The sequence below is a fragment of the Nyctereutes procyonoides genome, unplaced genomic scaffold (assembly GCF_905146905.1).
Source record: "Nyctereutes procyonoides isolate TBG_1078 unplaced genomic scaffold, NYPRO_anot_genome, whole genome shotgun sequence".
NCBI classification, from domain to species: Eukaryota; Metazoa; Chordata; class Mammalia; order Carnivora; family Canidae; genus Nyctereutes; species Nyctereutes procyonoides.
This window is the reverse complement of record NW_026575124.1, coordinates 1646546-1662535: the sequence shown is the minus strand read 5'-3', so window position 1 is coordinate 1662535 and position 15990 is coordinate 1646546. Positions and strand designations below refer to the sequence as shown.

The 15990-nt window shown below is 41.7% G+C and overlaps 1 protein-coding gene across 1 annotated transcript in view; it reads left to right on the top strand.

Moving 5' to 3' along the window:
* The window catches only part of FAM186A (family with sequence similarity 186 member A), a 93235-nt gene that overhangs the window by 60467 nt on the left and 16778 nt on the right, over positions 1-15990 (top strand). Inside the window, exons 5-7 of the mRNA XM_055336917.1 lie at positions 5567-10154; positions 10368-10703; positions 10803-11582. Of these exons, the coding sequence (XP_055192892.1) occupies positions 5567-10154; positions 10368-10703; positions 10803-11582 (5704 nt within the window). The remainder of the gene's footprint in view (positions 1-5566; positions 10155-10367; positions 10704-10802; positions 11583-15990) is intronic.

Here is a 15990-nt window from a genome sequence, read left to right as displayed (position 1 = left end):
ATAACATCATCAATGTGGTTTTTTCTTTTTAATTTTTTTAGCCCATCACTACAAGATGCTTCAGGTTCTCTCAAATACGTCCTGCCCCAGTCCTAGAATCTGCCATTTCTCCAAGGATTTCTGGTCTCTTTTATTGGAGAATAGTATTGAAAAGCAAAGTCTCATTGTTAGGAGTGCTCATTGCTGCTGGGGTGTCATTTCTATTCAATCCTTCCATCTGACAGAGGAAAAAAATGTGTGTGTGTGTAGAACCAATGTGCACTCACACATCTATAAATATAAATCTAACTACTTTATACAAGTTCATGCTGATTTCTCTAATTCACTATCACACATGGATCATTCTATCTTCTTCCTCTTGCTTATCTATAAATTACAACTCAATGAGAAACTTGCTCCTACCATCTGCTTTACTTAATTGTTCAATTCCAGTATACATACATAGCAGTATCAGAATTATTAACCCATATCCTAGTTAAAGAATAAAAATGAAGAAAACATCAGTATCAGAATTATTAACCCATATCCTAGTTAAAGAATAAAGTTGATGAAGAATAACATCAACTAGAGTACAGTACCTACGTGCAGTTCCCTTTGCCTTCAGTCTTACAGACTCCATTTCCAATTACTTAGGTCAACACCACCTACATTCCTTTAAGTGGGATTGTACCATACATCTTTTTATACAGTTAGACTGTTAATCACAGTCTTCATTCCTTCCTAGGATCCCCTGACCTCCTAAATAGGTATTTTTTAAAAATTTGCATACATTAAGTTTCACTCTTTGTGCTATAGAGTTCTATAGGGTTTGACAAATATATATTGTCATATATCCACCATTACAATATCAAATGGAATAATTTCTCCACCCTAAGAATCCTCTGTTTCACCTATTTATCCTTCCTCTCTCTCCCAAAGCCCCAAATAACCATCGATTCTTTAATGTCTCCATAGTTTTGACATTTCAAGAATGTCATATAGTTGGAATCATGCAGTATGTAGTTTTTTCACAAAGGCCTCTATCACTTAGCAATACATATTTATGTTTCCTCCCTATCTTTTATTGTGGCTTAGTAGCTTTTTTCCTGCTGAATAATATTCCATTATATAGATTCACCAGTTTGTTTATCTACCTACTGAAGGACACTTGATTGATTCCAGATTTTGGTGCTTAAGAATAAAGCTGCTATAAATAGGGATGCTGGGGTGGCTCAGTGGTTTAGTGTCTGCCTTTGACTCAGGGCATGATCCCTGGTCCGGGGATTGAGTCCCACAATGGGCTTCCTGTGAGGAGCCTGTTTCTCCCTCTGTCTATGTCTCTGCCCCTCTTTATGTCTCTCTCATGAACAAATAAAATAAAAATCTTAAAAAAAAGCTGCTATATATAAACAGTCTCATGGACATAAGTTTTCAAAATAATTAGATAAATACCCAGGAGCATGATTGCTAGATTATTTGATAAGACTATATTACTTCATAAGTAACTTTGTAAGAAATTGCCAAACTGTATTCCCAAGTGGCTGTACCATTTTTCATTGCTCCATGTCCTTGTTAGTATTTGGCATTGTCAGTTTTTTTTTTTTATTTTAGCCATTTTCATAGTTGTGTAACAGTATCTCATTGTTGTGATTGGCAATTCTCTTTTTGTTTCAAGTTTTAAATTAAATTCTACTTGGTTAACATACAGTGTAATATTGGTTTCAGAAGTAGAATTTAATGATTCATCACTTACATCACTTACAGTGCTCATCACAAGTTCTCTCCTTAATCCCCATTACCCAGTTAGCCCATCCCCTGCCCACCTCCCTCCAGCAATTCTTTTGTTCTCTATAGTTTGCCTCTCTTTCTTTTCTTCTTTCCCTTATGTTCATCTCTTTTGTTTCCTAAATTCCACATATGGGTGAAATCATATGGTATTTGTCTTTCTCTGACTTATTTTGCTTAGCATAATATACTCTAGAGACATCTATGTTGTTGCAAATGACAAAATTTCATTCTTTTTGATGGCTAAGTAATATTATTCCATTGTATGTATTTGTGTATGCGTATATATACATATATATATATATATGTATATATGTATATGTGGTGAGTGTGTGTGTATACCACATCTTCTTTGTCCATTTATCAGTTGATGGATATTTGGGCTCTTTTCATAATTTGGCAATTGTTGATAATACTGTGATAAACATTATGGTACATGTGCCCCTTTGAATCACTATTTTTGTATCCCTTGGGTAAATACCTAATAGTGCAATTGCTGGGTCATAGGGTAGTTCTATTTTGACTTTTTGAGGAACCTCTCTACAGCTTTCCAGGGTAGCTTCACTGTTTACAATTCTCTAATGACAGATGACACTGAGCATCTTTTCATATCCTTAGTTGTCATCAGTATGTCTTATACTTTCATTTAAAAAATAATTGTACATACATGGTACTTTGAAAAGAGTTATTTCAGGGAATGGATGTGATAGACATTCTGTAATGCACTTAAGAGAAGTGTTGAAAACACATTTACTATGGATATATGAGTGTTCACTGCAAGCTACTTTGAGAGGAGTGTTATTTCAGTGAATACTCTAACTGCAGAGAACTGGTTAAAAACACCAGTATAATAAGGATGGTTATATGAGCTGTATGTGCATACTACTTTGAGAAGAATTATTTCAGGGAATGGATGTAATAGAAATTCTGTAATGCAATTACAGAGAAGTGTTTAAAGATACATGTAATGAGGATAGTTATGAGAGTCTCACGTGCATGCTACTTTGGGAAGAGTGTTATTTCAGGGAATGGATGTCTTGCCTTTGTTTTTTGAAGAGTAGTTTTCCTGGATAAAGAATTCTTGGTTAGCAATATTATTCTTTGAGCACCTTGAATTTGTCATCTCACTGTCTTCTGGCCTCTATTATTTCTACTAAGTAGTAGGCTGTTAGATTAGCTATGGCTCCCCTGTACTTTGATTTGAGTTTCCTTTGATTGTGATCAGTCATCTTTCTCTTTTTGTTTTAAAGATTCTTTGTGTGGCTTTCGATAATTTGACCAGATATATCTAGGTATGGATCTTTTTGTTTATCTTAGAGTTTGATGAGCTTCTTGAATGTGCAGATTAATGTTTTTCATCAAATTTGAGATGATTTGGCCATTATTATTTCCTCAATACTTTTTAAAAAAGATTTTATTTATTTATTCATGACGGGGGGGGGGGGGGCAGCAGGAGAAGCAGGCTCCGTGCAGGGAGCCTGACATGGGACTTGATCCCAGGTCTCCAGGATCACACCCTGGGCTGAGGGTGGCGCTAAACCACTGGGCACCGGGGTTGCCCCCTCAATACTTTTATTTTATTTTATTTTTTAAAAGATTGTATTTATTTATTCATGAGAGATACAGAGAGAGGCAGAGACACAGGCAGAGGGAGAAGCAGGCTCCCTTTGGGGAGCCCAATGTGGGACTCGATCCCAGGACTCCAGGATCATGCCCTGAGCTGAAAGCAGATGCTCAACCTCTAGCCACCCAGGTGCCCCACTAATCCACCCAGGTGCCCCTCAATACTTTTAATGTCCCCCTCTTTCTCCTCTTCTTCTGGGAGTTCTATCACTTGTACAATGGTATGTTTGATAGTGTCCCTCAAGTCTCTGAGGCTTTGTTCATTTTGCTTTATTCTTTTTCTTCCTTGTTCTTCAGATTAGACAGTTTCTACTAATCTAGTGCCAAATTTGCTGGTTATTTTCTTCTGTCACTTCAAATCTGTTGGGCTCTTTTGGTAAATTTTTTATTTCAGTTATTGTACTTTGCAAGTCTAAATTATCCACTTGGTTTTTCTAATTTGCATCTCTTTAGTGATATGCTCTGTTTGATGACAAATGCTATAATATTTTTCCTTTATTTTAAAATATGACTTCCCTTAATTCTTTGAACATAGTTATAATTCTTCTTTCAAAGTCTTTTTTCTGGTAAGTCCAACATTTGCTCCCCTCCCAATCCCTGAGGCAATTTCTATTGACTGCTTTAATGCCCTGTGTATAGGTCATACTTTTCTGTTTCTCTGCATGCTACTTTTATGTTAAAAACTGGACATTTTAGGGGCACCTGGGTGGCTCAGTCAATTAAGCACCTGACTCTTGATTTCAGCTCTGGTCATGATCTCAGGGTTGTGAGATCAAGCCCCATGTCAGGCTCTGCACTGGGCAAGGAATCTGCTTGAAATTCTCTCTTCCTCTCCTTTTGCCCCTCCCCTAAAAAAAAGAAAAAAACCTGGACATTTTCCCTATAACCTCCAGGGTTTCTTTTTGTTCCTTTTTTGGTTTGCTTTTTAGTGACTTGCCTGGACTAATTCAGTGGAGTCTGTCTCCCCAGCTGTGCAACCACTGATATCTCTGCTCAGTTATTCTTTTTTCTTTTTTCATTTTTAAAATTTTAATGTCTGAATTCCTAAGGTCAACTTTGGGTCAGCACAGCTTAGTGATCAATAATTGATCCAGATTGATTCAGTAAGGCTTCTATTCTTTGCTAATGGTTTGTGTATGGGTTAAGGAAGTAATGTTTTAGACAATGCCCCTAAGCATAGTTTTTTTCCTTGCTTTGTTCCAGATCAAATCAGCTCCCTTAGGCAGTAAAGCTGTCAGTCTCCACAGCCTGCCTCACTTTAGAACTACCAGGCCTCTGGTGGGGGAGTTAGAGACAGAAGAAACTCCAGGCTAAAACATCACAGACTTCCACTATTCTTACTGAAATCTAATCATTTTTCTTGAATAAATGCTTACCAAAATGTTATATGCCTTTGGTCAATTTCCAAAGTCCTAAAATGGTTGGTTTTGGTAGTTTTGTCAAGTTTTATCATTGCTTTTGGTGGGGGCTTGGGGGGTGGGGGGTGAATTTGCTGAGTTTCTCATTCAGGCTTTCTGGAAATCCTTTCAAATGTTTGACTTTTGTCTGGGTTTTGTTCTTTTTTGTTTTGTTTTGTTTTGTTTTGTTTTTTAACTCTTCTAAAGAACTAAGATTAAGTGTGATTGAAAAAATGAGAAAAGAAAGACAGAAACTCAAGGAAGAAAATAGAAAGCACCAAGCATAATCAGAGCCAAAGGAAAGTTTCATTATATCTAATCCCAAATTAGCAACTGAAGGTAAATTGAGATTATAAATAAAGACTAATAAAAAAAAACAAATAAAGACTAATGACTAAACTTTGGAAGCATGAGTTCTAGGTGATTATGGGAAAAGTGTTCTTTTAAAAATAGTGCTATTTTTTTAAAAAAGATGAACTTTTTTTTTTAAAGATGAACCATTTTGAAGACAAAATTTTTGTTTTTTCTTTTTAAAGATTTTATTTTTAAGTAATTTCTACACCCAATTTGGGGCTTGAACTCACAATCCCAAGGCCAAGAGTCACATACTCTATAGACTGAGCCAGTCAGATGCCCCATTGGAGCCAAAGCTTTCTGATGAATCTTTATCCTATAGCTATCTATAGATTTAGACTAAATTCCTTAGGCAATAGCATAGAGCACAACACAGAAGAAGAAATGCAATCTCATTATTTTATGTTTTCTTGGGTTTTTTCCTTTAGCATCTAGAGGTACTCTATGGAAATCTTGGAAAGAAAGAGTTATAAAGCGACCTGCAACAGCTCATGCTTTAAGACCAGATCAGATGATTAGTGATGAATTTGCAACAAACACAAAGGTTTCAGAAATCCAAGATATGCTACAGGAACTCATAAACACTACAATGTTCAACAAATTGGAAAACAATGCTATTAAATATATATCATCAACAATAGTAAACCTATCTAAAGCTTTGAGTACACTAACTGATGAACTAAAAGTTTTTAACCTCCAAAGTGCCAGTATGTACATAAACGAGACAAATGAAAAAGAAAAAGAGCTCTCGCTGAAGATAATGCGAGAGCTCAGTGAAAACAATGAGATGCTTCAGCAGAAACTGCGAGATGCAGAAGAAAAATATGAATACCTTATTCGGTCTAAAGGTGTTGTACAACCCCGAGGAGGTACAGCATTGCCCGCATCACCCTTGAATGTGTTACCTGAGCTTTCTTCACAATCATCCATTGCTATTAGCAAAGCTGACAGAGAAGACAGTACAGATGATATTTTGGTTAAAGAATTTGAAAATATTCTAGATGAGGCCCAAACAAAAGGGACCAAGGGCTTGGGAATCAAGTGGGACTCAACTATTTCATATACAGCCCCAGTTGAAATAATTCCAGATTTAACTGAAGAGCAATATCCTTTACCTGAAAAAAAACAAAAAGAGGCTTCTGAAGATAAGATATCACTGAAGAAAGGTGATATCCATCAGAAAGATGTGACTGACCAGCATCAATCACAGAAGAAAAAGCAAACTAAAGGCCCATATACACATGAGACCTCTGGGTCAAATCTGAGTGATGATAAAAGTAAAAAGAAAGCCTCAGAGACCAAGTTTGATCATCATTTAGAACTACAGGCACTGGAAAAGAAGAGAAAAGAAATAAAATCCTTTTCTGAAGCCAAATCAAAGCCATCCACTGAATCAAAAAGTCAACATGTCCTTGCTGATTATCCTACTGACACAAAAAGCCAACATGGCAAAGGGGGAACAAGTAGTTTATGGGAACAACTCAGGAAGGTCAAACCTGAGTATTCACATGACAGGAGCCAGATTTCTTCAGAGAATAAAGAGGAACCCACCACTGAGTCAGGGGACAAAGAGGGCATGAGTGAGATGAGCAGCCAAGAAGAGCAATTCAGGTTGACCCAACTTGGTTATTCTCCTCAGAAAGTGAAAACAAAAGGAAAGAAGCACCAAGACCCTCCAGCAACCATCACAAGCAAACAGGGAAAACTTGAAGAGGACATGTTGGTATTCACAAAGAAAGTCAAGTCTCACAGACTTGCTAAGTCACAATCTAAGGTAACAGAAGAGACTTCAGAATCTACCAGAGTTCTTGGAAGTGCAGATGGCAAAAGTGAAGAGAGTAACCTGGAAGAATTTCAAGATGCCATAATAGCTTTCCTAAAAGAGAAAATTGATAACATAGGAAAGCCTTTGGACAAAAAGATTGTGCCAAAAGAGGAGTTATTATTAAAAGGAGCAGAGGTTGAAAAATTAGGAATCATAAAGGCAAAAATAGAGGAATATTTCCAAAATGTGGCTGAAACTGTGACAAAAACCTTGAGAAAATACAAAGATATAAAAAATGTAGGACAAGTTGGAGAGAAACGTATGAAACAAAAAAAGGAAGTCTCATTTATGCCAGGATTGCATTTTCAGAAGCCAATTAGTGCAAAGCCTGAAATTAGCACCTTATTCTCATCTAAGAGCATGGACCCACTAACTGACAATTTAATACAAACAATCTTGACTGAAATAGAAGGGGAAATAAATGCTCCAGTAACCTCAACAGTAGGGAGAGACCACAGGGAAAAGGAAAAACAAAGGCAGGAGGAATATATGCAAGAAGGTCAAGAAAAAATACTTGGTAAACGTCTCAAACACCAGTTGAAAGAAGAAGGGAGTTTCTGGAAGAAGAGCTATGAGGTAATAAATAAAAAACCCCAGGAGGAAGAGTCATGGCTCCAGATGAAGGAAGGAAAGCAAGGACAACGGAAGTACAAACAGTGGCAGGAAGAGGAAATATGGAAGGAGCAGCAGAAACAAAGGATGCAAAAGCGGACTGAGCAAGAAGAGGAGCAAATGCAAAGAAAGGAGGAAGAAGAGTATCAGCAGCCAAAACAGCAGAAGCTGGAAGCATGGAATGAAAAAATGGAAAAACCAGTGGTGCCCTTGGAGAAGGAGAAAGGACAGCAGAAGGAAGTGAGATATCAAGAGCTGGAAATTAATTGGAAGGAAGAGAAGCAGAAGCCAAGAAGAAATGCACAGGACCATGAAGGGCAGTGGCAGAAAAAACCAAAGGATCAGATGAAGATTAATGAGAAAAACTCTGAAGAACTAGAAGAGATGTTCAGCCAAACTTCAATGACATTGTTTCCCAAGTGGAAGAGCATACCGAGAATAACATCCCAGTCACACCAAAGAAAAGAGTTCCTTGGGCGTTTTAAGACATTAGACAGTCCTGCTAGTGGAAAGCATCCCATCCCAACCACTCCTCTCTCTACACAATTACTGTCACCAGAGGCCTTTCCCATTTCTGGACACTCTCCCACAGGGTTCCCCACTCTAACTCCTCAACAGGCCCAGGCACCGGTCATCACTGTTACCTCTCAAAACGCAGAGGCACTTGGAATCACTGTGGCCCCAGAACAGGCCCAGGCACTAGGGATCACTCTCACCCCCGAGCAGGCCCAGGCACTGGGGATCACTCTCACCCCTGAGCAGGCACAGGAACGGGGGATCACTCTCACCCCTCAGCAGGCCCAAGCAGGGAGGGTCACTCTCACCCCTCAGCAGGCCCAAGCACTGGGGATCACTCTCACCCCTCAGCAGGCACAGGAACGGGGGATCACTCTCACCCCTCAGCAGGCCCAGGCAGGGAGGATCACTCTCACCCCTCAGCAGGCCCAGGCACTGGGGATCACTCTCACCCCTCAGCAGGCACAGGAACAGGGGAACACTCTCACCCCTCAGCAGGCCCAGGAACAGGGGATCTCCCTCACTCCTCAACAGGCCCAGGCAGGGGGGATCACTCTCACCCCTGAGCAGACACAAGCAGGGAGGATCACTCTCACCCCTCAGCAGGCCCAGGCACTGGGGGTCACTCTCACTCCTCAACAGGGCCAGGCAGGGGGGATCACTCTCACCCCTCAGCAGTTACAGGAACGGGGGATCACTCTCACCTCTCAGCAGGCCCAGGAACAGGGGATCACTCTCACTCCTCAACAGGCCCAGGCAGGGGGGATCATTCTCACCCCTGAACAGGTCCAGGCAAGGAGGATCACTCTCACCCCTCAGCAAGCCCAGGCACTGGGGGTCACTCTCACTCCTCAACAGGCCCAGGCAGGGGGGATCACTCTCACCCCTCAGCAGGCCCAAACACTGGGGGTCACTCTCACTCCTGAGCAGGCCCAGGCACAGGGGATCACTCTCACCCCTGAGCAGGCACAGGCAGGGAGGATCACTCTCACCCCTCAGCAGGCCCAAGCACTGGGGATCACTCTCACTCCTCAGCAGGCACAGGAACGGGGGATCACTCTCACTCCTCAACAGGCCCAGGCACTGGGGGTCACTCTCACTCCTCAACAGGGCCAGGCAGGGGGGATCATTCTCACCCCTCAGCAGGCACAGGAACAGGGGATCACTCTTTCTCCTCAGCAGGCCCAAACACTGGGGATCACTCTCACTCCTCAACAGGCCCAGGCACTGGGGATCACTCTCACCCCTCAGCAGGCCCAGGCACTGGGGATCACTCTCACTCCTCAGCAGGCCCAGGCAGGGGGGATCACTCTCACCCCTCAGCAGGCCCAAACACTGGGGATCACTCTCACTCCTCAGCAGGCCCAGGCACTGGGGATCACTCTCACTCCTCAACAGGCCCAGGCAGGGGGGATAACTCTCACCCCTCAGCAGGCCCAAACACTGGGGGTCACTCTCACTCCTGAGCAGGCCCAGGTGCAGGGGATCACTCTCACCCCTGAGCAGGCACAGGAACGGGGGATCACTCTCACCCCTCAGCAGGCCCAGGCACTGGGGGTCACTCTCACTCCTGAGCAGGCCCAGACACAGGGGATCACTCTCACCCCTGAACAGGATCAGGCACTGGGCATCATTCTCAGCCCTCAGCAGGCTCAGGCACTGGGCATCACTCTTACCCCTCAGCAGGTCCAGGCACAGGGCATCACTCTTACCCCTGAGCAGTTCAAAGCATTGGCGGTTACTCTCACCCCTGAGAAATGCCACAGCTTAGGTATCACAGTCACCCCTGGGAACGTTCAGACATGGGGGCCACCTCTCACTGTAGCACAGGGTTGGAATTTTGGAGTCCCTCTTACTCCTGAAAATGTGTTGGTGTCAGCTGTCACTTTTACACCTGAACAGATCCAGGCTTTACGTGCCCCTCTCTCTTTGGAACAGGCTGAAGCATTAGGGATTTCCATCTCTCCAGAATACTTCTGGAAATTTGGGGTCCCTCTCACCTCAGATAAATTCCATGCCTTAGAATCTCCCCTTGAACAAGTCCAACCTTTGGGAGCCCCCTTCATCCCAGGACAATCCCATCCCATGGGTATTACTCTCATGTCTGAGGAAGACCAACAATCAAGTGAACAGCCCTCACCACTTGGAGCCCATCCTCCTTTAGAACATACCTTGAAAGTTGGGATCATTCCTGTTACTGATAAATCCATTATACCAGGTGCTTCTCACATTTCCAAGCAGTTCCCCACATTGGCTCCTTCCAGTCCTAGATCATCTCAGAGATTAAAGGCTTCTGTCCTCCCTGGGAAATCCATTATATCAAGCCCCAGGCAATCCCTAGCATCTGCTCCTATTTCTGAGAAGTCCTCTGTATTTGAAGTCTTTTCTACTCCTTTGCAGATATCCAGGTCTCCTCTTTCCCAAGCCCCTGGGAAATTGCTAGGAATGAGAATTCCTCCTGACCCTGGGAAGCTTCTGGCATCACAGACTTTTCCTTCCTCTAAACAGACCCTGGTTTCTGAAGGTCAATCCACCTCTGTTCAATCTGTACCACCAAAAGTCCCTCTGCCTCCTGGGAAGCTTCCCACAGGTGAGGACCTTCCGACTTCAGGGCAGCCCCTTACACTAGAGACCCTTCTTAGTCCTAGGAAGTTCTTTACCTCTTGGAGTCCTCAGCTACCTATGATATCAGAGGCCCCTTTTGCCCTCAGGGAGCCCCTTCTATCTGGAACCCCACTCTCCTCTGCACAGATGCCCAGTCTCTTGGCTCCTCTTTCTCCTAGGAAGCCCTTTGTTCCTGGGGCCTCTTCCACCCTTGAGGAGTTTCTGGAACCTAGACCCTTAACACACTTTGAGGAGCCTCAGGCATTCCAGCCCCCTGCCACCTGTGAACAATCTCCCTATCTACGAGTCCCTTCCACCCTTGAGCAGCATCAAGCTTCCCCACTGCGGATCCCTCCCATCCCTGGGCATCCTCCAGCACTATGGACCTCCCTAACTCCTGGAAAGCCCCAGAAAGATATGTCCTCTTCTGTCTCTAAGGAAACGTTTCAGTCCTATCTTACCGATTACAGGTCACCAGTATCACAAATCCCCTACATTGGTGGGAGAGCCCTTCCCAGTCTCATGAAGCCTCTTACAACTAAACTACCTAAAACATCACAGGTATCTTCTAAATGGGACAAGAAAACCCAGTTCCCCCCTATAGATAAGTCCTGGATATTGACTTCAGATTCAGTTACCAAGAAACACAAGATGATGGTGCCCCCTTCCTCTCCCCAAGAGTTCAAAGAGCAGAGATATTTTGTTGATGTGGAGGCTCAGAGAAAGAACCTGACACTCTTAAATCAGGCCACAAAATCTTTTGGACTCCCTTCACAGCTACACACAACAGCTGCGAATCTCATAATTGAGACATTGCATACGGACAGAGTTCGGCTGGGATACCTATTCCGCAAGTACATTGCTTACAGGCTGATCCAGCGTGCAAGGTAGTTGTAAATATTGAATGTCCAGTTTTCTGGTTTAGTCCTGATTTCAAATATCCTCCCATTTTACATATCTGCCAGATGAGATATTCTAAAATATTCTCTTATAGAAGGTCTGTGGGATGAAGCCTATTTAAGATCCCAAAAGGAGATAAACTTTATTGGAAATAAAAATTTTTAAAAGATTTTTATTTATTTATTCATAGAGACACACACAGAGAGAGAGGCAGAGACACAGGCAGAGAGAGAAGCAGGCCCCATGCAGAGAGCCTGACGTGGGACTCGATCCAGGGTCTCCAGGATCATGCCCTGGGCTGCAGGCGGTGCTAAACCGCTGTGCCACCGGGGCTGCCCGGAAATAAAAAATTATATAAGAATCTATTTCATCCATTTATATATCTAGCAGAGATGCTAAGATATATTTTGTGGATTATAGTTGATCTCCAAAATACCAGCTTCAAAAGCTTGCTTGCAGTTATTCTAAACTTCTAAATATTCTAAATTTCTTTCATCTTCTTGAGTTCACCAGAAGATGTATGATTCTTAAAATGGGAGATGCAGGTTATATACAAAGTGTTGCCATGGCAACTTTGCTGCTGAAGTGACATGGAGAAAATAGGTCCTGGTCTTGATTTTTTAAAAATGCAAATAACAGAAATAGATCAGGGAAAGTGACAATTCTCCTGCTCTCCTTAGCATTTTTATGTGTGAGGTTACCAACCTATTATTTGGTACTTTATTACCTAAAATTATAAGATGCCAAACTAAACCTATATTAGAGAAGGTTATCATTAATTATAGGGAAAACTTATGCTATTTATTCAACAAATATTTATTGAATGCCTATTATGTGGCAAATATTGTATTGGGGCCAGGGATACAGCAGTGAATTAAACAGGCAAAGTAATCTGTTCTCAAGAAATTTACATTTTTGAGGACTGAATTAATTTAGGAACTAAGGATTGGAACAAGGTACAAAAGACAAACTTATTCAAGATAGCATCAGAACATAGATTTCTTTATTTTTCATTCTTTCAAAGTTTTATTTAAATTCAAGTTAGTTCACATATAGTGTAGTATTAGTTTCAGGGATAGAGTTTAGTGATTCATCAGTTGCATACAACACCTAGTGCTCATTACATCAAGTGCCCTCCTTAATGCCTGCCACCCAATTATCCCATTCCCCCCATCCTCCCCTCTAGCGACCCTCAGTTTGTTCCCTATATTTAAGAATCTCTTATGGTTTGCCTCCCTCTTATTTTTCTTTCCCTTCCCCTATTTTCACCTGTTTTATTTCTTAAATTCCACATGAGTGAAATTATATGGTGTCTTCTCTGACTTATTTTGCTTAGCATAATACACTCTAGTTCCATCCACATTGTTGCAAATGGCAAGGTTTCATTCTTTTTGATGGCTGTGTAATATTCCACTATAGATATATATACCACATCTTCTTTATCCATTCATCAGTTGATGGACATTTGGACTCTGCATAATTTGCTGTTGTGGATAGTGCTGCTTAAACAATGGGGTGCATATGCCCCTTCGAATCACTACTTTTGTGTCCTTTGGATAAATACCTAGTAGTGCAACTGCTGGGTCATAGGGCAGCTCTATGTTTAAGTTTTTGAGGAACCTCCATAGTGTTTTCCAGAGTGGCTGCACCAGTTTGCATTCCCACCAACAGTATAAGAGGGTTCCCCTTTTTTCACATCCTTGCCAACATCTATTGTTTCCCGAGTTGTTAATTCTAGCCATTCTGACAGGTGCGAGGTGGTTTTGATTCGTATTTCCCTGATGATGAGTAATGTTGAGCATTTTTTCATATGTCTGTTAGCTGTTTGTATATCTTCTTTGGAGAAATATCTGTTCATGTCTTCTGCCCATTTCTTGACTGGATTTATTGTTTTGGGGGGGGTTTAAAAAGAATTTTAGTAACTTCTTTATAGACTTTGGATACTAGCCCTTTATCTAATAAGACATTTGTAAATATCTTCTCCCAAAAGTTGCCTTTTACTTTTGTCTACTGTTACTGTTGCTGTGCAGAAGGTTTTTATCTTGATGAAGTTCCAATAGTTCATTTTTACCTTTGTTTCCCTTGCCTCTGGAGATGTGTCTGGTAAAAGATGTTGCTGTGTCCAAGGTCAGAGAGTTTTCTGCCTGTGTTCTCTAGGATTTTGATAGATTTCTGTTTCACATTTGTGTCTTTCATCCATTTTGAATTTATTTTTGTGTACGGTGTAAGAAAGTGGTCCCATTTCATTCTTCTGCATGTGGCTGTCCAAATTTCCCAACATCATTTTTTGAAGACTTTCTTTTCCATTGGAAGATTGGTTGACCCTCTAGTTGAGGGTCCATTTCTGGCTTCTCTATTCTGTTCCATTGCTCTATGTAGCTGTTTTTGTGCTAGTACCATACTGCCTTGAGGATTACAGCTTTGTAATAGAGCTTGAAGTCCCAAATTGTGATGCCTCCAGCTTTGGTTCTCTTTTTCAATATTGGGTATTTGGGGTCTATTCTGGTTCTTTACAAACTTGATAATTGGTTATTCCAGCTCTGTGAAAAAGGATGGTGTTGTTGATAGTGAGATTGCATTGAATGTGTAGATTGTTTTGGGTAGTAAACATTTTAAAAATATTTGTTCTTCCAATCCATGAGCATGGAACATTTTTCCATTTCTTTGTGTCTTCCTCAACTTCTTTCATTAGTGTTCCATAGTTTTCAGAGTATAAATCTTTTACCAAGTCTTTGGTTAGGTTTATTCCTAGGAATCTTACAGTTTTTGGTATAATTGTAAATGGGATCAGTTCCTTGGTTTCTCTTTCTGCTACTTCATTATTGGTGTATAGAAATGCAATAGACTTCTGTGTACTGATTTTATATTTCGCCACTTTGCTGAATTCCTCTATCAGTTCAAGCAATTTTTTTGGTAGAGATTTTTGGGTTTTCTCCATAGAGTATCATGTCGTCTGTGAAGAGTGAAAGTTTGACTTCTTCCTTGCCAATTTAGATGCCTTTTATTTCTTTTTGTTGTCTGATTGCTGAGGCTAGGACTTCTAGTACTATGTTGAATAACAGTGGTGAGAGTAGACATACCTATTATGTTCCTGACCTTAAGGAAAAGCTTTCAGTTTTTCTCCATTGAGGATGATGTAATCAGAATTTTTTTAATTTAATTTTTTTTTGTAATCAGAACTTTTAATTGCAAAGTGTAAGTATCTGAGATTTGCTGAAAAATATTTTACTCTAGATCTGTCTTTGGCTTTCTCTTTCCAGACTGAATATTCCTAGAATTTTTTTTCTTTTTGCAAAATGAAAAATATTTAATACACCAAAAAAGCACAACAGAATCAACAGGTATTAAAAGCATTACATAGTGCAAAACCCAAAAAGAAACAGAGCTACTAACTTTCTGTGCTTACAATGACCAGGCAATGGTGGCACTTGGGTGGTTGTCAGTTAAGCATCCAACTCTTTTTTTTTTTTTTAAAGATTTTATTTATCCATTCATAGAGATGCAGAGAGAGAGAGAGAGAGAGAGGCAGAGACACAGGCAGAGGGAGAAGCAGGCTCCATGCAGAGAGCCCGATGCGGGACTCAATCCAGGGTCTCCAGATCATGCCCTGGGCTGCAGGCGGTGCTAAACTGCTGTGCCACCGGGGCTGCCCCAACTCTTTTTTTTTTTTTTTTTTTAGTATTTTATTTATTTATCCATGACAGACACAGAGAGATGCAGAGAGAGGCAGAGACACAGGCAGAGGGAGAAGTAGGCTCCATACAGGGAGCCCGGCGCGGAACCCAATCCTGGGTCTCCAGGATCAGGCCCCGGGCCGAAGGTGGCGCCAAATCGCTGAGCCACCTGGGCTGCCCAAGCATCCAACTCTTGATCTCAGCTCACGTCTTGACCTTAGGGTTGTGAGTTCAAGGTCTGTGATGGGCTCCATGCTGGGTGTGGAGCTACTTAGAAAAAAAGAAAAAGGGATCCCTGGGTGGCGCAGCGGTTTGGCGCCTGCCTTTGGCCCAGGGCGCGATCCCGGAGACCCGGGATGGAATCCCACGTCGGGCTCCCGGCGCATGGAGCCTGCTTCTCCCTCTGCCTGTGTCTCTGCCTCTCTCTCTCTCTCTCTCTCTCTCTGTGACTATCATAAAATAAAAAAAAAAAAAAAAGAAAAGACTAGACAAGAACACATGAAAATATCTCCTTTCCAGGGAGATCACTGGGTGGCTCAGCGGTTCAGCACCCGCCTTTGGCTCCGGGAGTGATCCTGGAGTCCCAGGATGGAGTCTTGCGTCGGGCTCCTGGCATGGAGCCTGCTTCTCCCTCTACCTGTGTCTCTGCCTCTCTCTCTATGTCTATCATGAATGAATAAATAAATAAATAATCTTAAAAAAAAAAGAAAGAAAATATCTC